General features: G+C 38.3%; 1 protein-coding gene across 1 annotated transcript in view; it reads left to right on the top strand.

The window, feature by feature from the left end:
- The window catches only part of LOC134529961 (glucose dehydrogenase [FAD, quinone]), a 143,493-nt gene that overhangs the window by 85,108 nt on the left and 33,529 nt on the right, over positions 1-24,856 (top strand). The window contains exons 2-3 of the mRNA XM_063364502.1: positions 4,427-4,578; positions 13,350-13,608. Coding sequence (XP_063220572.1) covers positions 4,427-4,578; positions 13,350-13,608 — 411 coding nt within the window. The remainder of the gene's footprint in view (positions 1-4,426; positions 4,579-13,349; positions 13,609-24,856) is intronic.

Raw genomic sequence — 24,856 nt, 5'->3', positions numbered from 1 at the left:
GAGCATTTGGAGCTGTTGGAGTCATTTGGAGCTGTTGGAGTCATTTGGAGCTGTTGTAGCATTTAAAGCCATTTGGAGCATTTGGAGCCTTTTGGAGCTGTCAAGCATTTGGAGGCCGTTTGGAGCATTTGGAGCTGTTGGAGCCTTTTGGAGCATTTGGATCTGTTGGGGTCATTTGGAGCTGTCAAGCATTTGGAGGCCGTTTGGAACATTTGGAGCCATTTGGAGCTGTCAAGCATTTGGAGGCCGTTTGGAACATTTGGAGCCATTTGGAGCTGTCAAGCATTTAGAGGCGGTTTGGAGCATTTGTAGCTGTTGGAGCTAAGAAGTAGTCGTTGCATGTCTATGCAGGGCTAAATGTTTATTAGATTGCTGGCCTTCGCAAGTGATTCTGTAGGATAGAAATTGTGTAATAAATATTAAGTTTGCAAAAGACATTGTAGTGGTTTTTTTCTCGAACATTACAATATTCTGGTACTTTTTTAAAATTAAAGTTGTTTTGTATCGACCAGGGATCGAACCAAGGACCTTAGTCGATCTAATCAATCAGTATATATATTAAAAATTTATTTAATGAATTTTGAACTTTTTCCCGAATCTCTAGCATTAAAATTATGAATTACCAATATGTTGGTCTTGATGTTTGATAGGATGAATGTAGTAGAGGATAAAGTTTCTTTAAGAACGTTGAACATGGTTTATTGAAGTTATTAATTTTTTACATAAAATTAAACATTATTGCATCGATCGAGTATCCAACCAATGACGGGAATCGATGGAATCAATGTAAATTAATAAGTGATTTTTTTGATGAATTTTGTAATTTTTCCCGCTTTTCTAGCTACATTTTTACATGATTTCAAGATGGCGGCCGAATTTCAAGATGGCGGGGGCACCTCGGTAATAAATTATTTTTGCACTGTAGCGGGTTAGAATAAAATTATCCAGATAAAAATGTACTCTATAATACGAGTACACACACATGATGGAGTACTGCAGCAGGTGGTAGCTCCTGGTAGCATGTACTAAACATAAAATGACGGATCCATGATGGTCGACAAGGACAAAGTCAATTTTCAAGGAAAAGTCAAATTTCAAGGTGAAGGTCAAATTTCAAGCTCAAGGTCAAAGGCAAATTTCAAGGTCAAGGTCAAATTTCAAGGTCAAGGTTAAAGTTCAATGTCAACAGTTGAGGACAATGGTATGGTGACCAGATAATTATACTAACATGGTATCAGCACACTCTAGCGGACGAAAACAAGATGGTGATCTCCAACAGGTGATTTCAAGATGATGGTCGTCACGAAAAAGTGCAACGGTGGTTTTAAGGATTTTTTATTATTTAATTAGATTGATTAATTTTTTAATGATTTTTAAGTTTTTTCCCGAATCTCTAGCATTAAAATTACGGATTTTCAAGATGGCGTCTAAATTTTAAGATGGCGACCATAACGATAATTGCAACATTAATAGGATCCAATATGGTGGTCGTAACATAAAGTGTAAGAATGACATGGTACTCAACCAAGATGGCGGGTGTAACGAAATATGTAAAATTTATATAATCCAAGATGGCGACCGTAACGATAACTGCAACAGTGGTTTTTAAGATTTTTATTTAATTCGATCAAATATTTTTTTTAATGATTTTTTTAAATTTTTCCCGATTTTCTAACATAAAAATTGCGGATTTTCAAGATGGCGGGTGTAACGAAAATTGCAACGGTGACGTCATAATCCTAAAAGAGGCTTATTGGAGGCTGTAGTTAAGGTTGCTTAAACATATTTCAGGAATTTGTGTTTCTAAGGCAAAAGACATTTGTGGTTTTTCGAAATCTAATTTTTCCTCGAAACGGGAATTTTTCCCTCGAAAACGGGAAATTTTGAGTCATTTTGAGTCATTTTTGAGGAATTTTGAGTCAAAAATGGCCGCCGTGACGTCACAATCCGAGATGGCGGTCGGCACCACAGGCACCACAGCCTCAAGCCTGTTTCAGTATGCCCATTTACATACTACACTCATTTATCGAGTATTCCTCTGCAGTCAGCACTGCAGTGTTTAAGTCTGTTTTGCTTGTGGAACCATGACTTTTGAAGTCTCCTCTAGTGCTGTTAGTGAAGGTGAAATTCATTCTATTGGGATCTGCATCACCGTAGACGTCGCTGCCATCAGGATATGCATCGCCGTCGATGTCGCTGCCATCAAGGTCCCTATCGATGATGGTACAACGCAACCGAGTTCGGCATTTAAGATGTAAAATATTCCAATAAGTTCTCAAGGCTATCCATTTACTGAACTTACGTATCAGAAGAGTCAAAATATATTATCCTTTCACCCACGTAGCCAAAAACAAAATGAGATTCACTTCATCCAGTCCTCATTTATATACTTACGGTTGCTGGAATAATATGCGAGTCAAAACAAGAAACATTTTAATTAATACTGGAATAAAAAACTATCATTTTAAATCATTTGTTTGAGTGTACTACTTTTTTTTGTTTATAAATTAAAGATCAATCATATTCGAACATATCTTCAAGGCAACTATGCCTCCATCTGCATTTGGATCCATCTGTCTACAATGCCTCCATCTGCATTATTTTGATCCATCCATCTACAATGCCTCCATCTGCTTTTGGCTCCATCTGGCTACAAGGCCTCCATATTTAGTTGGTTCCATCTGGCCAAAAAGCCTCCATTTGCTTTTGTATCCATCTGGCTACAAAGCCTTCATCTGCATTTGGCTCTTCTTGGCTACGATGCCTCTATCTGAATTTTACTCCATCTGGCTATGCTGCTTCCATCTGCATTTGGCTCGATCTGGCTACACTGCCTCCATCTGCATTTGACTCCAACTGCACTTGGATACACATGACTGCGTTTGGTCACATCTGGCCAAATTTCAACAACTTAAGGCAGGTTGTTTATGTAATTATTGTATTTAGCCTGAAATTCTCAGTTCTCGAAGTATATTTAATGTTTTTTTTGGTGATAAATTAATTTTCAGCATTTTGCGAAGGTAGTAAAATACTTATTCATTCAACTCATATGTTAGTATCTTTCTGCTGCTGGTCTGTGCCTTGATAATTTTATTTTATTTTTATAATTCCTTCAATGGAATTCTCTGTTCACATTTTACATGTGATTATTTTCGCTTGTTTTTCTGTATGTTTGTGTATTAATTTTTCTTGTCCATTCTTGTGATTTCTATATGACCTACAGGCAAAACCAGCAAATGCATATGCCCAAAAATGTTTAAAGTTTCAAATAAATTTTCCCCATTGCAAGACTCATTTAAAGAGCGACCGGTTCAAATCATCATTTCGGTTTCCCGCAGGTTTTCTGTACTTCCTTTCAGCTTTAGTTTTCCTGATTTGTTTGACGTGGCCATTTGTAGTGGCCTCCTTGTAGATGGGCAGTAAGATCGTACGTTATAAACACCACGCACAAAAAAAAAACTTTAACAAATGATTTATTTGGAGACAAGGTGCCAATAAATAGTTTGTTAATACTACAAGAAATATATCGTAACATTATACAACACATGGCTATAGTTATTTTTACACATATGAAATACATATTCTGAGTTAATACTGAGCATTTCTTAAGAAAATTGGTGCATAATGTTATATTTTAATTGAGGTTTCATTCTCGTACGATTTGTAAAACCATGGGAATTATAATCTAATATTCAATAACTGTATTTTATTTTGTTTTACTGTGCTTATTAATGTGCGCAGTTAAGGGCGTCGTCTGCCCAGGCACACATACGGTGCGCAGAGCTTCAGGAAAAACAATGCTATTTCAAAACTACTCAAGATATCCGAGTGGGGCCTTTTTACGAAAAGCTTTTAAGAGTTCACCGAGTGCCGATGTCGGATTAAGTTTTTAAACTGTATTTTTAGAAGAGTTAAAATGCCTAAAATTAAGTAAAACAAACGGTACCGATTTCTTGAAAGCACTTAAGGGACTTGCACTACACATTTATCTTCCTTTTTATGTTATATAATGTTAAGGTCACCGCTCAAATTTTCCAGTTGTCCTATGGACGACGAGAAGACTGCGCGCCAGTTCACAGCCTTGCGCTTAGAAGCGATACCGCGCTAGAAGCACCAGCGAGAGTCGCGCTTATCATCCCGCCCCACTAACACAGATACACCTGATACACCCGACTAGACGGGCCCCTTAATATTGGATAGCTATTCAGGTAACGGTTTACAAATAACTTTAAGAATTTCGAGGTACTGGGACAACACAAAGCATGAATTCCTGGGCAAGAATCCGAATCCAGTATCACTGTGAACACTATTTTGTAGTGATACCGTTTTTTCCACGTAAATGTACAAAATTACAAATATAAGTCATTTTACATGAATATTTATTTTCCATTTACAAAAAAAAATTGACAGAGTGTAATGTTCCCAGATGCGCTGCAACTGCCCGTTGTCCAATCCGGGGCCGACTCTGGCCGCCACGTGCGGCGGGTCGTCCTTCATGGTGTTCATGGGGCTGCTGGAGGTGTTCATACGGTCGCAGTGCGACCTCGAGGACCCGTGCGGCCGCCCGGCCTCCCGCAGGTGCGTCCTCCCACGGCGGGCCTGCAGTCGAACCCTAAACCACCCGCGCTCGTGCGCAACATCTCAGCTCTCGGTGCGCGGTGTTGGGTGCGAGCCACTTCGTGAGTGCTGTGGCGGATGGCACGAAACAAAGTTCACAAAGACAAAGGAAAACTTTATACTGACTGTTTAATGAATTTTATCAAGATAAGCAGTATTTTAATAAAATATTTTTTTCAAAAATCAGGTCCAAAGCCGGGGTTTAGTTTTTTTTTTTTTTTTTAAAGGTTTTACCACTTTTATCTGAGCGGTTTCATTATATAGTATAAAATATCTATATGCAAATGGAATGTTTCTATAATTTAGTAGCTGCTCTGGCAACGAATTCTAGCGGTAAGTGCGGAATCTACGGGTTATTCGCGTCCTGAAATGTAGCTGAAAACATAATTTGCATATATTTATCACGAGCGGAATTATTTTTAAAGAATTCTACTTTAAACTTCGTACCTAATTTTCGTATTATGAGTGTATTTGTAACACGAGAACACATGAATTAGCTCGTTACCGAGAGTAGATGTTACACATCACTTGTGAGTACTGAAAGAGTCGCTCACAATTTTTTACAAACGTTTTTATTTTTAATTGAAGATTATTACAGCCAGTAGGAAAAGTCTAGGCGATGACTCATCAGAGCGTAATGTAAAGTGCATCAGTCAGGAGTGGGACACTCAATATTCCCCCACCACCATCGAGACCCCTCTTATCACTCTTGGGAAAGCTGTAGTGAAACGGCTCTAAGGTGATGCTTTTTTCGAAACGCTTGAAACAACAAAGCGTTTTCCCTTTAAACATTAAATTAAAATAATTTTGAATTGTAAAAATTAGTATGTGTGTTTTTTTATATATTCTTTGATAAATTTATTGCTAATTTAAATCGTTTGTTAATTATAAAATATTTTGTTTTATCGTTCAAGTGGATTATTGAAAAGGGAGGTTTTTCACTTCTAACGTGCGTAGCAACCCCACGCCAATTTTTATTGCCTTTGTTATATCTAGTTTCGGTTTTGATATGTAATATAATTAAAACTCCCACAAAGGTTCTTTCTTTTTTTGCGGACGGCTGGTTTTTCGCACGTCTAGGGTATCGTAACTAAAAGATTTGGTAAGGTACATTAAAAATAAACTTTAAAATCTTAAAAATACATGACATATTGCAAAATGGTGTTTTTTTTTTATTTCGACCACAAAGTTGCACAATTGAGCGGCGTTCTTTGGGTGTGTTCGGAACTAATTGGAGGTCAGTGAGAATAATGGCGTCTGCTCCGCCCGGTGAAACTAATGCTAGGCATTGAGCGTCCAGCAAACCCACGAGTGCGACAATAATAGGTTCACACTCTTCGTTCCTATAGTGAAAAAAATCTCTGTCCATTCCTACTTTACAACACTAGCATAATATGTGTCGATTAGTATCTGTCTCATTGCATAAAGAGCCATTACACCCCAGACATAATTTTAAAAAATGCTTACAGGCCCAATCACCTAGTAAATGCAAAAATGAAAAGGTTGAGGAGAACGTATGTGGCATCCAAGTACCCAGATGGAATATTTCTTATCTCCAAACCATCTGGGTTTCACACTGATCAACGCCTTATCTTACAAACAACACTGCCTCGTTACAAAACATGATGTCTTCGTTTGCAATAACTTACTAAGCAAGACAAAAATTTAACGTAGGTGGCACAGCCAAACTACGGTACTGGATCTGTGTTTTTCCAATGGTAAAAAAGGCAATTTCTGTGTGGCACAGATGAAGCCATGCAAACATGTGGATGTTGCATTAAATGAGGTAGCCCGGACAATCACTGTCTGCTTGAAATCGACGAATCACACTGTATGGTCGGCATAACCCACCACCCTTCCCCAAGAATTCACCATGGAAGAAGGAAAAGTTTGGGCATGGCTTAAGGCAAAAACTTCTGAAAAACACCAGCTGTTCTGTTTGGTCTATTACCTTGGGATAAAATTAAGTTAATGATTTATAATTACACATCCGAACCTTTAAACAGTCAATGAATCCACCCAAATAAGTACAAAAAAAACCATGTTTTCGACTGGTCGACGCCATCCAGTTATCTGCTCCCTGGTCATAAGGAAATATTGCCTACATAGAAATCACTTAATAGACTAAGAGCTAGTGAGGGGAGATTAAAAGATAACTTGCAGAGCCAGGGCTTTCCAAATGAAACCACATCATGTATCCACGAAGAAACACGAACCACAAATCATCTGAAAACTTCGTGCATAGCATGTTGCTCTACATGTTTGACTCAATGTATAACGAACGTCACACGCAAGACTATATTGTTGCGATTTACAGGGTTCGTAAAGGGATAGTCCAATTAAAGATTTTATTACACACACAGTTTTATTGATGGACACTATTTATGTCACTTACATGTAATATTCTAAAATGGCAAATAATCAATTGCACTTAAAAAATAATGTTGCTTCCCCAGTCACTCGTTTTCACACACCGCACACCTCGCTGGGCTGCACCTCTGGTGCCGCAACTCTTGCCGCAACACCTCTCGTGGACCTCCGTCGCGGCACTCTGCCGCCGCCGTCGCAGCTCCCTTCGCCGAGATCCCACTCGACGCCTCGCTCGGAACTGAACTCTTCGCCCTGGAACCTTCGTCCATGGACTTCGCCGCTCTATCGCCCGGAAACTCCGCTGCGGGAAAGCTCCCGCCTGAACTCTCACTTCAACTCTCTCTCTCTCTCTCTCTCTCTCTCTCTCTCTCTCTCTCTCTCTCTCTCTCTGAGGCCGCCGTCCTCGTCTTATGTACCAGCCGCCATTTCTAGAACTCACGAGCGCGGCTGGGGTCAGTCGCGTCATTCCGCGCCGACCCGACGGCAGAAATCTCTCGAAACACATGTCGGCGGCTGCCAGGTGACGCGCGGGACTCCGCAGCTGCGAGGTTTCGGATGTCAAACTAACAGCGCCGCGCGGGGAGTGATGGGAAGGAGGGGGGAAACGGCGACCCGGGTGCGCGCAGCACATCTCATGTTGCAGCGGCCACCTGTCAGCCAGCTAGCGCTGCACCTGCGCATGTCGTGGCCTTGCTCACGTTCGTAACAATATATAGGATGAGTCTGAATCTGACCGACTAACATTGGCTGCAGGATCATCACATAAAAATAATTTGAAAACATTATAGGACTTACGGCCAGGATTCTCAAGTCATTGAAGATGCAGCTGAACCAGTTGTTTATAATATAAATATAATATAAATAATATAAAATATAATATAAAATAATAAATAAAAGAATTTATGATAGATCGCCAAGTGTCTGGATAATGTTTGCTTGAAAAAATTTCTACAAACAAAGCAAATGTTGTCGCTGTAGTAAAATTATTTAATTAAAATAATTGAGGAACCCTTATTTCCGATAATTTTTTTGTTACACTTAGGAATGATGTGATTTTTACAGGCCTATAATTAATCTAGAGATCAAAAGTAGAGAAAAAATACGCTTTTTTGTACTGCTATTTACTCAACCTTTTTTGAGAAAAAGATTGTATGAAATTTATAACACACTTCTTCGAGGCCTGGTAGTGTGCAACACTCACAACACTAAGTTTTAAACAGATGCCTCAAATTATGGGCCTTAAAAGTTACTTCATTTTTGTTTCATAATTGATTATATATTATTTACATGTTCGAGGACAGTAATGCATTCACATCTTTATCTTTTACTAGCTGACCCGGCAAACGTTGTTTTGCCATATAAATTATTTCTAGGGAATTTCTAGCTGCAGTACCCGGCTTTGCCCGGGCTGAACACAGGGTGAAGAGGACCTTATCGAAATCGAATATAGTTAGTAATTGTATTCTTAATTTGAATGTCAAGTTTGCAAAACAATATATATCACTTTCAGATCCCGACAGACGTTCTGCCAGTGTATAGTTATTTACCTGTATATAACGAAAAATTGGTGGTCTGTATGTAGTCTAGACTCTATAAAGCACTATAGAAAGAAGCTTAAAAATAAGAGAGTACTAATATTGAAAAGATTCAATTATCTAGTTAATGCTCGGCATGCATTTCAATGCCTCATTCAGTTTTGTTTTGTAATATGTTTGAAGTAGTTCCACATATACAAATCATCTATCCATCTCTCTATACATATTTATCTCTATCTACATCTATGTATCTCTCTATCTCTATTTATCTCTTTATATCTACATATATACTTCCCACTATCTCTATATCTTCTATATATAAGTCTCTATATAGCTCTTTACATCTATAGGTATATCTCTTTATCTAACCCATTTCATTCTCTATACCTCGCTCTATCTCAACTTATCTATCTGTCTCTCTCTCACTCTATATATATCACTCTATGTCTGTCTCTCTTTTATATTTAAATAAATTGTGTCATGCGTGCGCACTTATACAACAAAAACAGACGAAATGCCGCTATATAAAATGAAATAAACACATTTTTTAAAACTATTCATGCTACAACTATAGAAAAATAGTTATACCGTCTCAGAAACCTTCACGGGCATGCGCATAACAAATCACCAAAATTTCATCGCAATCGGATGAATGGTATAGGAACGCATACAGCACAAACCAACGAAAATTAAAGACATGACAAACGCATCAAACGATGGTGCGTTTAAAATTCAAGGCAACTCTATCTATTGACGAAGTTTAGAACAAAACTGTTATAAGCGCCTTTATTTTGCTAGCCGCTGCGAGCTTCACTAAGCGGGCTGGTCTCACCAAGGAGAAAAATATGAATTTGCCAGACCTTACTATGTGTATGATCGTGTGGTAGACATAAATAAATTACACTCACTCACTATTTGTATGTCTATGACCTATGATTTTTTCTGTTATAAAATGAACTTATAACTTTTTCACTCCCTTAGGGATGGAATTTCATATTAATATGTGGTCTATGTGTTCATCCAGGTAATGAGCTCGCTGTAGGTGGGGAAGGTTGATTAAGTGTTAATCGATCAGCTATCGACCGGGGTTGAAAAATATAAAATTCTATTAAAAATTAGGGGTTGGTGATAGAAGGGTGAAAATTTAGGGTTGTATGTATTTTTTAATGCCACATTATAAAAAAAATAAAATTAAAAATTTTGTCCAAAAAATTTAAAAAAAAATGTTAGGGGTGGACTACCCCTAACATTTAGGGGGATGAAAAATAGATGTTGGCCGATTCTCATAGATACCGGATAAGCACAAAAAATTTCATCAAAATCGGTCGAGCCGTTTCGGAGGAGTATGGCAACGAAAACTGTGACACGAGAATTTTATATATTAGATTTTTATACATCTGCTTATTACAAAAAAAGAGAAAATTTATTAAGTATAGCTATCATTTAACTTACGTCATTTTTACTTAGAGAGCAATGATAAAACTATATTATTCATTGAAACAAATAATAGGTTATGGTTTTCTTCTGTTCCCTCCACACAGTGCCATCGTCTACATTTTGTAACCCACCCTTTTCAAAGGAATGCCATCAGTTACGTCCTTTATCTGTGCTGTCCTTGCTCCGGCTAGGCTCATGGTAAAATAAACAGACTGTGGTTACAAGAACACAAATTAAACAACAAAAATGGCCACCTTTTAAATTTGGCTGCTGGATGTTCAATTTATGACAAAAGTTACATAATTATAACTTATTTATTATTATGATTCTATCGTAAATCACAGAAGTACTTATGATTCAGTAAATCAAACCATCTCGTGCACTCCAAAGGCCGATACAATTCCCTGGTGTTGGTGTTTACACTTCAGGCCCCAGAAATGAACCAAATACCAAACGGTGCCGACCCTTCGAAGTTCGGACACGTCAGTACGCCTTCATGGAAGTATTGAGACTCACCTATATTCTCTGCACATTGTACTTCGAAGAGGCCTGTTTAGTTAGCCGGAACTCTCCCGGTCCTCCAACCAGCACTCATCAAAAATCCTAATCCCGCCCCAGCAGCCATATTTCATATTTGTGGGAAGAGTTTTTTATTATCTCTTTGAATTTTTATATTGGTTATACAGAGTGTACATAAACGAAGGTTCCAGTTATAAATTGTAAAAGCATCACTTGTAAGCATTGTAGAGGTTCGGTTCAAGGTCATAATTAAAAAGTAACTCTAACAGTTTTATATAAGCGTATGTGCAAGTACTGATCTGTTGTTTCCTTGCTCGCAGCGAAACCTACGCAAAATGGCGACTCCTGAGCGTAAAGTGTTTTGTGTTCTGCAATTTTCTCAGAGAGAATCTTAAATTTCAGTTCAATGTGTTTTTTGTTTAAAGTTTAATTGTGATCCCCCATGTGGCAAAAACATCTACTGATGGCAAAGGCAATTCGAAATGACCGGATGTGTTTGTAAAGGGAAAATCACGGGACGACCAAAAGTGTCTCTACAGGATGTTGACCGTGTCAGAGCATCTTACCTGCGTAGTCCTAAGAAATCTGTTCGGAAAGCAAGACTTGAACTTCAGTTGCCAAAGAAAACCGCATGAAAGGTTTTAAGGACACGTTTACATATGCGTCCATGCCGGTTACAGTTGCTACATGCTTTAAAGACAGATGACTATGGTGTACGTTGTAACTTTGCACTTCGGGTGTTTGAGTGTGAAGATGACATTCTTGATCATGTGGTGTGCGATGAGTCAACTTTTATATCTAAATGGGAAGCTAAATACCTATAATTTTCGTATCTGGGGTCAGAACATACTCATGAACATGAGGAACACCAAAGAGATTCCCCAAAATTAAACTTTTTCTGCGCTGTGTCCTGACGTCAAGTGTACGGACAATTTTGTTTCGCTGAAGCTACCGTAACAGGGGTGGCTTATGTGTATAGGAAGAAAGAATGGCTCTTTCCCCCAGTTGTAGAGGGTTAATTTGTAAACTTTATTTGGCAACAGGATGGAGAGCACATCCCCATTAAAATCTCTTTATACGAGAGTGGTAGATAGTCGAAGTCCCTGATCGATGGATTGGTCGTAAAGTTCGAAACGACAAAGTTATTTCTTTGTTGGCCTCCCCATACACCTGACATAACGCCATGGGATTTTTTCCTTTAGGGCTTTTTAAAATATCGTGTCTACGTTTCGCCGCTACGTACGGATTTTCTAGAGTTGAAAAACAGAATTAAATAGGCAATTTATTGCTTCCATTACTCCGGACTTGTTAACCAAAGTGTGGGAAGAATTGGCCTTTAGGTTGGATGTGTGCCGTATAACTAAAGATGCACATATTGAACATTTTTAAAATAAAAATTGCGTTGGTTTACCTTCAATTAGATAAATGTTTTATTTTAAGTAGTCTCAATTAAACTGTTGATATAAACCATTTAAATTGGGAAATTCTTTTATGGACATTCTGTATTCCTACCCTAGTACATTAAATTGTTACTTTAGAATTAACGTTCTATTATTATTTTTGAAAATAGTTTTTAATTTAATATGCAACTAGTCTAAAATTTGCAAGTTCCTCATTGGCCAGAAAGAAAGAGACAGGTTGGTCCCTCTTTCTGGTAACGTTAGCCCCGGCGTAGCTGGCCCACAGCTTTTGAGTGCAGCCCAGCAGGACATCCCTTGACAATTAATACTTATCCAACCTCTGTCTTTTTAGTAGTGTGCCGTTCGGCCAAGCTATAGATCTGAGTTTTAAATACTGAATATAATAAAATGAAATATTTAATTAAAACATTTGTGATGAATTTACTGACACCATAAATACATATATAATACCAAATAAAATAAATTAAATGGGCTTTTCACAAACTGTAGTATTGGCAGATGCCAAAGAATCATTCTTCAGCTGCCTGTCAGCAGCATTTGCAGCTTCTATGCGCTGTCTATCTCGTCATTATTCCGTGGTTTGACCTGACTTTGTTTGTTCTTCTAGAGTAATAAATAAAAATAAATTAGCATATATATATACATCCTTGTCTTCTCTGCATGACTATAACTGTCTTAAAATATGTTAGTGAAACTGTCAAATTCAGTTTGTGCAAACAAACTGTGTTCAATTGCTACAATGACAGGTTACTTCAACGATCTAGAATTTTAGTTCAAATTATAAAATTTAAGGTTTTTTTATGCAGATAATATTTTTAATATCTATCATAAAATTCAGACAAGCAAAGTTCTACGAAATATATGACCTATGAAATTTATAACCTCAACATGAGCATTCGCTAAAATAATTGTTGATATTTATTTCGGAAAAAAAGCAGTGAAACCTTGATAAAGGCGTACACAGAGAATTCGGGGATATGTTGCTCCAAAATCTTAAGCACTCTAACATTCCCACCAAATAAAGGAAATAAATTGAAATCAAACAGCATGACATGTGTAATGCTGCAGGTTATGATTTCATAAGTTATTTATATCGAGTGATTGATATTTTAGTATTTTTAATTGACAGTTTCTTCAAAATAAAATATTTTAATTTTCACCATTATGTGTGTTGAATGTTTAGGAAAGAAAAATGCTTCCATATAATTATTTTGCGCATTGAAATCCAAATTTTCTCATAAAAAGAAGAAATACGGCTTCATTTGTGAGATTTGTGTTAATGAGTAGTTAAATTAAATACATTTGATAGATAACTTTATTTGAAGTTCTATCCCCACTCCCCCGAAACAAAATCCTGTGTACGCCCCTAAAAAGGTTCCGTGTGTAATGTGTTACTGCCCATCTATAAGGCACAATCTTTCTCGCCATGAGTCCACGGTCTGTCCCCCAGGGTGCCGCAGGACGAGTACGACTTCATCGTGGTCGGCGGCGGCTCGGCCGGGGCGGTGGTGGCCAGCCGCCTGAGCGAGGAACCAGGCTGGAGCGTGCTGCTGCTGGAGGCGGGCCTGGACGAGCCCACCGGCACGCAGGTGCCGTCCATGTTCCTCAACTTCCTGGGCAGCAGCATCGACTGGGGCTATGTGACGGAGCCCGAGGACACGGCGTGCCTGGGGCAGCCCGAGCGCCGGTGCAGCTGGCCCAGGGGGAAGGTGAAAACTTTCTTCACTTGCCTTAGTTATAAAATACTAAACTTTAGGTCATGTTAAATATTTTTCTGTTTTTATAAAAATGTTAAAAATAAATATATATTTTATTCAGCAGTGTATTAAGGGGGTTGGGGGAGATGGGTTGGGACATACACCCCCCCTTTTCCGGAAATCCTAAGTAATTCTAAAAAACCTATCAAAAGGAAAAACATTTGAAAGCAAACATAATATGGAGAATTTCTATTCACCTCTTCCTACCTTCCCTACACCACACCCGAAGAAATTAAATTCTGCATGTGCTACTGATTATGTGTTTACATACTACAGAATATTTGGATATATTTCATTACATGTCAGTTTTTCTGCATTGTTACGGAAAAATGTTTAAAAGATTTATGCAGTGTGTTGAGTCCAATTCAAAGGTTGGGTTTGTGGGTTTGGTATCTATCTTGATAGTAGGCATTGTTGAAAACCATTGTCGGTGATCATGTGGTATTTACTTTGCTCTGTTTTTAATATTTTTTAAAGTATTACGTATGTTTATAATCGAACAAAAATGTTCGTCACCGAAATTAAATTCTAGGTTTTCAGCTTCCGTAATAACCAGTAAAAGTAATATTCGGGTTACTCTTCGATGTTCACAACGCCATGCAATCAGACAAACTGGAACCACAGTGGCTGCAATGTGGTTATTTCACTTACCTATCGCCAAGATTCTCGAGGTTGAGTTCCTGGTGGAATATTCCATGGAATTTTCTCACAAGGGAAACATGGCGAATGTCACTGCGAGCCTGTTTTTTTTTGTGTTGGTCCCATTTTTCCTCCACCAGCGCACTTAGTCGCTTCATCTCCATGTTTTACTCTCGATGCGTCTCTAAATACCTCAAATTTGACAATATTTTATACCGTTATATCTTCCTTCTCCTCAGTTTACTCAGATTATGGTTTTATTACCATTTCGAATTAAAATATTTAATTATTAGTTTATATATACCTGTAACTCCTGGCATAAAACACTATGTCACAAAAACCATATTTTTCATGAGAGCACTTTAAAGAATTGTAAATAATGCATCTCTTATTTACTCTACTATTTTCTACCCAAAAAATGTTCATTTCTGACATATAGTAGATCGTATTGTTGTGTGCCACTAGAAATAACGTCAAACGTCATGTTTATCGTTAAAAGTTATTTTTGCCTAAAAGTGGACACATTGTCTTATGCCTCCGAGGTACCGATATGCATATTCTATTCCTTTAATTTTTTTAGGACTTAATGTTTGTAAGATAAGAATATCATCAAAGAACTACACATACAGGAGGATTAGGCAAAAAAAACAATGTAGTGTATTGAAAACCAAGATCAGAATGGCTTCGCCGAGGTTCAAGTTTTGGATCCTCCTGAATTCAAATCTAAAATTTTACCTTTGGGCTTCTTCGCTCAGTTTCTTTCATATAGTGCAGTTGTTTAATATGGATGTTCAAGAAAACAGTGGTAGCCATTTTCGATTACTTTTGATCCTGAGCAAAGTGTATTTACTTTTGCTAACCCTATTTACTAGAACTTAATTCAGTAGCTTCCCGTACAAGTACCGACTTAACCATAATTTGGTTCTGGAATTCGGCTTCAACGTTTCTCCGTGAAGGAAAAATTGGTGTACCAATTTTTTTTTTAAACAATATACACCATGCAAGTATATAGTAGTATATATTCTCCTATTATTTAAATGGATTTTGTTCATATAAAGAAGATGTAAATCACAAGAAGGCGATTGATTGGCTCTGAAGGCAAGCAAAATTTATGTTGGCATATTTATAAGCTCATACATGTTTTTTGTTTACATTTTTATTATTTTAAGTCCTATTTCCTTGTTTATATATGTACCATCTTAGATTTTACAACACTAGACCTCAACTTTCAGTAGGGATTTCGTAAGATATATTGTGGCTTGACAGGGCATGGAACCTTACATTGGGTACTTGTTAAAGAAATTTGTTTGGAGACTCTTGTAGTTGTTATGAGACAGTAGCCCGCCCGAAACATGGTTATTTTCTCTGGTCACGGCATTTTATAGCTGCATCATGTTAGTAAGTATCAGATGTACCAAGGTACAAAAGCTTTGGAAGTTATTATATATATATGTGCCTTGTGATCCCAAAAGTTTGTATGAAACAATTAAAATTAAACTACAGCAAATAACTGTAAAATCTAAAATGGCTGATACAAATGATCCTTAAGAAAACCGTTTCGTATTGTGAAGTAGAAAATCTTGCAGAAGAAATATACACAATTATAATTAAGTTTCGTTGGAGATTTAAAATCGGAAATGGCTAGTCATTTGTAAACTTACATGAATATAATGGTAATATATTGACATAATACACTCTGGGCTTAAATTATTTAAGTTCTTCAATGTTTCTACATCTGAGACTTTAAACGATTAGTGGCATTATATTCGTGGGTATCGGCGTATGCTTGCCCTAATCTGTCTTGTGGACACTAAAATATGGCTATACTTATCGTACTCTGTGAAAGAATTTAAACCATAACTCTCACAACGCAATGCATGGCGATACACCCAGTCAGAAAGAAGCAACTACAGCAAACATCATTGATGACAAAAATTCCCAATCTTGCAATACACTGTGCCCTACTTTCTCTCTTACATAATTCTGAGACCCTCGCCTTTCAAACTATACAGTTGTTCAAACCGGTTGTTATCGACTATCGTCTACTGTCTGCAGTAGTATATAAATGTATGTTTGGAGACTGATTCTGGCTCGAGGAACGAGGAGTTGGTCAATGACCTCGACCGCCATCTTGAATTCTGACATCACTGTGGCCGTTTTGGTGTCAAATTTTCTAAAAATTCCTCAAAAATGACTCAAATTCCTCAAAATTCCTAGAAATTTCTCTATAATTCACCTTTTGAGGTAAAATTACCCATTTAATTCCTTAAAAATGCCAACGGCTTGAAAATAACTGAAAGCGACTTAAGACTCCTAAAATCAAGTCACCCAAAGCTGTTGATATAAAGGCATTGACCACGGTCGCCATTGTTGCAATTTTCGCAATGGCTGCCAACTTGAAAATCTGTCATTTTTAATCTAGAAAATCTGGAATTTTTTAAAATTAATAAAATAAATATTTAAATACACTTTTATTGATTTTGACACTTGACCTATGAACTTGACAATGACCTTGACTTTGATCTTTGACCTTCACCTTTGATCTTGACCTTTTACATTGACCTTCGACCTTTACCATTAACTTTGACATCATTCGCCATCTTGAATTCAACCGTCTTGAAATCTAATGCTCCAATCCCTGAATGTTATAATATTCGTTACGGCAGCATCCTTTAAAATCCGCAATTATCGTCCGATTTTATGGGGAAAATGATTAAATTCATAAAAAAATACTTCGTTAAATAAAAAAAAAGTAATGGAATCCTTGGTTCAAACCCGGTGAGGTCAATCGATTAAAAACGGTGACAGATCCTTCCTCCATAGACGCCACTGGCAGACTGACCTCCCACCATAAATGCCAAGGTAGATATTATGTTAGACACTATGATATTATGATGGCCATCTGGTTTTCGTCTGCTGGAGGTCACTGCCGACATACTGTTTTCGTCTACAAGAGAGCGCTACCACCAAATTAGTGTAATTTTACCCACTAGAGTACAGGAATCATATATTGCCCGGACACATCGCCGTCTTGTCGGCAGTCTTGACCGCCATCTTGAAAATGTGTAATTTTTAAGCTAGAAATTCGAAAAAAATTCCACAAATCATCAAAGTAATCATTTATTAATTAATTGATTATTCGATCGATCACAGTGCTTTCTTTGATACTTGACTGATGCAAAAATGTTAATTCTAGGTAAAAAACCACTTATTTAATGAATCATATTTAAAATCCTAAAAGTGGCTTACATTCTTCATCTACCAGCCTTCAATAAGACGATATGGCTGCCATCCTGGAAATTCGTATTTATTGACCTAGAAAATCGGGAAAAATTCCAAAAATCATAAAAAATACCTCTTTTTAAAAAATTACTTATTAGATTGATTCCTGTCCGCAGTTTCATACCAGGAAGTACAGAATTAATTAAATTTAGTAATTATATTAATACAAAAGCGGGAGACCAGACTACGATGTCAGGTGCAAATCTGGCTGGCAGCCCTGCACGGCTACTGGAGTCACGCACCGTCTCACGTGCCATACACTAACGTAAGGTATGCCACGCGTGCCTGGCCGGATTACAAGGGTCGTTTCTACCTCTCTCTCCCCTCTTCTCCATGCGCATCGTCCTGCTTCGGCGCCATTATCTATCGATGAGCGGCCTTGGGAATTCCGCGGGCCACCGCGCGCAGTGGCGTGAAGGGGCGCCACCCTTCTGGACTGTTCGGGCATCGGTTCGGCATAGGATGACGTGACTCATCACAGCCGCTCCGTCGGTTCGAGAAGGGCACCTCAAGTACTTAAGCAGCGACGCCAGCCTCCGCGGCAGTTCGGCGGTGTACCATATGTGCCGCGAATCCCGCGTGTAATTTTGAGACGAGTCCGGTGACGGAGTTTTGCGATGGGTACCGATGTGAGTCCAACGACGAGTTTGGTGATGGAGCTCCGCGGTGAGTTCCGCGACGGAGTGCCACATGAGTGCTGCGAGAGTTCCGAGCGGATACCGAGCGAGTACCGCGGCAGTTCCGTAGTTCCAAGAGCGAAGGGAAGTGCGACATAAAGCGAAGAGGGTGAGAGAACCCCCCCCCCCCTCAAATAGTGGCGTGACAGGGAGTTCTACTGGATCGCGAGGGTGCGGTGACTGAGTGGCGTGAGATTGTGTGTGTGTGGACAGGCACGAGGTAAGGGGCGAACCACTGTTGAGCCTAGCTCCAGTGAGGAGTGCAACCTGCTGAACTTGACAGACATTGAGTGACTTGAGAATAAATCTTTTTAAGTGCCAATGGCTTGGGATCGGATATTTTTAGTTTAATTTTTTATTATTAATGTAAATATCAGTAATTAATAAAACTGTAGTAAAACTCAATTGGGCTATTCCTTACGAACCCAGTTCTTCTTACAATATTAGTTCGTAACATTTTGGTGTCAGGATTGGGATAGCCCTAATTAATATATTTAGGATTCAGTTACACAATAAAAATGAAAGTTTAAAAAATGTAATTTAGTTTTTCAAGGATCAAGATAGTGTTAGGAACTTTAGTGAAATTCGAATATTAAAAAGTTAGTTTGAGTATACTGTAGTAAGTGTTAGTTTTGAATGTAATAGAGTTATTGTTAGTTTGGATTAGAATTTAAGGCTCGATAATTTATAATTAAGAACAGTAATAAAAATAAATAAATATTTGGGTCATTTAACTGTTGAAAGTTTTAAAGAGAGATTCCCGCTAAAGAGGTTAGTGTAGTGGATATCAAGAAGATAAGGGTTGCCCTAAAATAAATTTTGAACAAAATGAGGGAAATGATTACCAGTATGAAGATCTCCGCGAAAGAAGTGAAGAATGAAATGAAGTAAAATAAGAACCACCATGAAGAAAAGAAGAGTGAGACAAATAATAGCCCAGAGGGGACGAAGGTTGGTCAGGAAGAGATGAAGAGTAACCAGGAAGATATTCTGAATGAAATTAATAGTGAAATAATGGACCACCAAGAAGAGGCTCGTATGGTCATGATGAGTAAATGCAACCAAGAAGAGGAGAAGAATGAACTGAAGAATGAAACGATAAATTCACAACAGGAGTTTGAGAATGCCATGATGATCAAAATTAATGAAGATAAAATAAGGCGTGTAGAGAAAAGCAACAAAAAAGCCAAAATGATAACAGCCAGGAAACTAAGATCAAAGAAATGCTAAAGAATAGCACAGAAGTGATGAAGATAGGTTACAAAGTAATGAAGACTGAACAAGAAGAGATTAAGACAATCCAAGGAGAGTCGTAGACAGACAAAAAATTGAGGAAAAATGTGAAGAAGAACTGGGTAAAAGCCGAGAAGTGGAGAACATGAGTCAAGAAGAGATGGGAAAATGCAAAGAAGGGTTGAAGAAACACCCAGAAGAAATGAAGAGAGACCAAGAAGAGACGATGAGAACACAAGGAGTCATGAAGATGGTACAAGGAGAAACTAAGTGCAGTCCAGACGAGCTTCAGAAGAACTAAGAAGAGATGAGGAACCAAAATGTGTCGGGAAGAAATGCTATATGAACAAGTAGTTGCGAGAGAAGTTATAGAGACGAAAAGGAAAAAAAAAAAAAAAACAAGCAAACCGTTGGACCAATGCTCTCAAGAGTATCGGGCTCGTCCAAGGCAATGGTCGGCCCGGTCCCACATTATAAATAGTAACAATATATTAAACATTCAAAGGTCTGAGATACAATAACTTAAAAAAAAAAACCATCAGCATCACATGAAACAACAGGACAGAGAATAAAGTAGTTAGCACACACCAAGTGCCTGTAACCCCTGTGGTAAGGACCATGAGATCGATATCCAAACAAATAACTTTATTTTTTTATTGCATCATGTAGAAAAGTTACTTTCAATACACGTGAAGTTAATAGTTCTTACGTACGACTAGTCAAAATACATAAAGACAAGCTCGTTAACCACAAAGTTTTAAAAATACTAATGGCTAGAGACAGAGGCTGCCCGGACGAGCCCCACCTGCTGGCAACTGCAATTGAACATTGACCTCGCGCCTGAGACTTGTAAGCTTGCAGAAGTGTGTGGTGGCAGTACAGATGTTCGCTCGAGGCTCCGCAGGGCGTTCCTTTCTGACCCCCTTTAGCTAACCATAAAAATGTCGCTGAAATCATAACCAGTACAGGAAAAGTACTTACTGGAATCGATTCAAAGTACGAAAAACGGAACGAGAGTAGAAAACGAGATTACCAAAGTTAACATATTTGCCCCGAAAAATTTTGTAGTGCATATACCATGCATATGCCACAGTCGAACCCAGAAGATATGCCACAAAAAAAATCACCACGAATAATAAGAAAAAACCAAACTTTATACAGGCCAAGCGAATCGGAACTACGAGTTACATTTCGACGAACATAATAAACAGGTCGTGTTCAATGTCAGGCGTATAGACCAGTCGTCTCTGAACCACGAGGCCAATCATGTCCTGAGTAAAGACTTGTCGCTGCATATTAAAAAAAAAAAAGGAAGCACATTCAAAGGAAGAATATTTAACGAAAAGGACGCAGCTATAGATGAAAATTCAACTCAGCAGGATACGATCTCATCGGAGGGATACAGCGCAGGGATACGATCTTATCAGAGGTATACAGTGCAGGGATACTATCTATACGTAGAGATACGGTGCAGAGATACACTCTCGTCGCAGGGATACGATCTCATTGCAGAAATACAGCACAGAGATACGATATCATCTCATGAATACGATCTCATCGGATGTATACGGCGCAGGGATACGATTTCTTCGCAGCGATACGACACGGGGATACAATCTGGCCTTATAGTCCAGTCATTTGGTGATCAAAAAGAGTTTTACCGGGAAAGTTTTCCGGGAGTTTTTAAAATTGGTATGCTTATATATTTCATCATGCTCTTTTCGAATTTTCACTTTGCCACGTCGTAACTTTGCCTCTCACTCCACCATTTTGGAAAAATGGCACCCAAAAACAGTTTTTTGACAATAGCCAATTTCGTTTCCAACTAATTTAGCGATAAAAACAGCTATGTAATAAATTCAACTAGAGAAAATTTGTTATAATTGATGTACTTACCTTTTTTCAGTGAAATCAATGGTTTCAGGGTACGATTGCCGCAAAGTCTACTCCAACACGCGTATTGGCGAAAAAAATTCATTTCCACTCCACCATGAGATAAATTAAGTGTCCCCAGTAGGCCTTATCCACATCATGCCAGTGAAATTCTGGTGACGCAGATCTTCTTACTCTTTTGACGGCTCTATCTACGCGTTCAAATACATACATTCCCATACCAGGAAAATCAGCATATAAAAATAAATTTAATAATGCATCGCTGCCACCGACAGAAGCAGCAGCACAACATTCGTTCCGAACCTACCACCAGGTCCAGCAGTGGTGTGGAGTTGAACAAAATGCAGAGCAATGGGGATGGGGAAAAAGCAGATATGAACTAATTCCTGTCACTACACTGGAACCCCCGGCTCCGGAAATCTTGTCGAAACTTATTTCTTGCAAATGTAAAGAGGATGTCGGGGAGTCTGTGTATGCAGAAAGGCTGGGTTAAAGTTCTCCGTTGTTTGCACAGATTTAAATGGTGCTTGTGATAATTTGCAAGTTCAACTGCAAGACAGCAACGAAGAGAAAGGAACAGACAGAGACTATTCTCAAGTGAACCTATGACGAAATCTAGAATGTAGGTGATTTTACGGAAGCTGATAACGCTATCGCGAATAACGTAGGAGAAACGCCTATCTGTGACGTTTCATTCGGTTCTGAAGGCGATTAACCCACGGAAACTGGCCCATCAAGAATAACGAAGCCAAGGAGATTGTACTGAAAATTCTAATAAGTGCATTTTGTGGATTAGGCCTAGTGGTGTGTAAATGAGTTTTTTTCGCCAATACGCGTAGACTTTGCGGCAATCGTACGCTGAAACCATTGCTTTCACAGTATAAATGATAAGTACATAAATTATAGCAAATTTTCTCTAGTTTAATTTATTACACAGTTTTTTTATCGCTAAATGAGTTGGAAAGGAAATATTGTCAAAACACTGTTTTTGGGCGCAATTTTTCCAAAATGGCGGCGCGAGCGGCAAAGTTACGAAGTGGCAAAATGAAAATTCTAAAAGAGCACTTCGAAATCGATAAGCATACCAATTTTCAAAACTCCTGGAAAACTTTCCAGGTAAAACTCCCAAATGACTGGACTATTATGAATACGATCTCGTCGCAGGGATGACACAGATATAAGTAGTATAACTTGTGGGCTCCGGGGACAGGACTATTAGTGAGGTGTGTGGTGGGATCAAAGACCGACCACCCTATTGTCACGGCGGCTATCTTGGATGATCTTGACCTTCGATCGACTTTGACCCTGGCGGCTATTTCGGATCTGCCATTTTGAATTCCGACATATTGTTTTCAGCAATTTTGGAATTGAACTACCCACTCCCTATCATTGCACTTTTCATCATGACCGCCATCTTGTAAATCTGTAATTACTATCTGATTTTGATGGGAAAAATTTTAAAAAAATAATAAAAAGTTAATTATTAAGTATAGTTTAATAAAAAAGGAATTTTGCCATGGTGTCCTCGGTTCGAACCCGGTGAGGGCATTACTTCCCTTGTGGTGGCTGCTGGCACGACTGACCACCACCACTTTTTTGCAAAGCATATGTGAACTTAACTCCCCTCCCACCAATTTTCTTTTTCTCTCAGCCTCCCCCCAACCCCTCGTCTATAGTTTATGCTACAAATACCGGCAGGCTAGCCCGGGACCCCTTCAGTTTGCTACAGTTCCTCGCCCCGCATACTCGAGGAGGCAATGTTTGCTTGTTGGGTAAGCGGGGTAAATATTATATCGGCCATCGTGGCGTTTGGTAAAGTACGCTCGTTAGCAGCTTTGGACATTGAAACAGAGTTGGCATACCTGCCGAAAGAGTTTCTACTAGTTTATGCACCTCAAGAGATAAGATACGTCTATGAATCCCTGCCAGTGTACCTACAGTAGGACAAGAACATTCAAGATTGCATGCCATGTACCGAGTGCGACAGAGGCATGTCTTCCGTGCCAGACACATCGCACATGAGGTCGTGGTGCTAGGAGCGATGAGAAGAGTGCAACAGGGTGTTTCCTGAGCGCTGTACCATCGCGAACATCTAGACGCCGGCTCCCCGACCTTGCAGAACCCCAACCTCACCAAGTCCAGCGCCACAGCCTCGCAGAGTTAGCACTCCAGCTCCATATGTGTGTGTGTTATCGTGAGTACTGACAATGACAATGTTTCTGTGCAACGTCCAGTGTCTTACGCCCCAAAAGGGTCACACAGTTAAGCAACTTGCAGCGATGGTCATCGTCAATGGTGAGGTAGTAAGGACCTAAGAATACGTCTTAAAGCCATCGTATGAGTGGACTAATCCAGACAGAATATCCGGAAGTGAGAATCGTAAAAATACGTATAATGTGCATTCAATAGCATGGAACAAATATAATGTGGACTATGACCAAGTGAACTCAGTACTACGAGGCCTAGTCTACCCAGAAGAAGATGACGTTGTTTATATTATTGAACATGAACAAAAACTTATATTCAGTGAACTGTGCAGTGGCAACATTGTTGATTTACATTATCAAAGAAACTGTCCCAGCTTAAACAAAGTAATTAAAACTTATGGAAACCAAATTGAAAAGTGTGATAAATATTATACAGGTATTATACAGGTGCAAACTGCAATGTTCAGTTACTGAAGCTGTAGCTCTATGACGATCATTTCCACTACGAAAACTAAACATTTGTAAAAAAAAATATATATTATTTCCAGTGTCAATGACTGATGTGAAAAGATGATGTTAATAGAAAAAAATATATATACCAATGTCTTTTGTTTTATTCCATTTTATTCTGATTTTTGCATAAAATGTAAAGTTTTTTAATTTTATTCCTTCAAATTATGTGTGAAAAAATCTGTAATGTAAAGTTATTATTCTCTTTTAGTAAAATTTATTAATATTCACTAATTTCTAGTTTTTTCCCAAAAAAATCTTACTCAGAAAAATACGCAATCAAAAAAATTAATGACAAGGGTATTATTCTCGAAATAAAATTCACAGTTAAAAAGTTTATACATATATTATGTTTTGTAATATAAATAATATTCGATTTGTTTTTAAAATATTTTGTCCTCGCATGTAGAAGCGTAGGTAGTTTCTCTTCCTCTCTCACGAACGTGCTAGTCCCCTGGCTCTCCACCTCACTGCCTCCCCTTCACGCACCGACTATCCATCTCACCAGCTCTCCATCTCATCGGCTCTCTCCTGTCAGACACTTAAATATATCTCTTAGATTGTTGTCCTCTGCGTTGTACGGGCTTGGGACCTTCTTTTCAACTAGAGTAAGCCAATGTACGTAAGAAAATCTCAGTATAATCTTGAAAATGTGTTTTATATATGCAGCAAAATGTTACTGTAGTATTAATACTCCATTAAAATTATGCAAACTTACCAGAAAAAAATAGTACTTAGATTAACATATGATACATTTTC

The sequence above is a fragment of the Bacillus rossius genome, chromosome 2 (assembly GCF_032445375.1).
Source record: "Bacillus rossius redtenbacheri isolate Brsri chromosome 2, Brsri_v3, whole genome shotgun sequence".
Taxonomy (NCBI): Eukaryota; Metazoa; Arthropoda; class Insecta; order Phasmatodea; family Bacillidae; genus Bacillus; species Bacillus rossius.
This window is presented reverse-complemented; position numbering and strand designations above follow the sequence as displayed.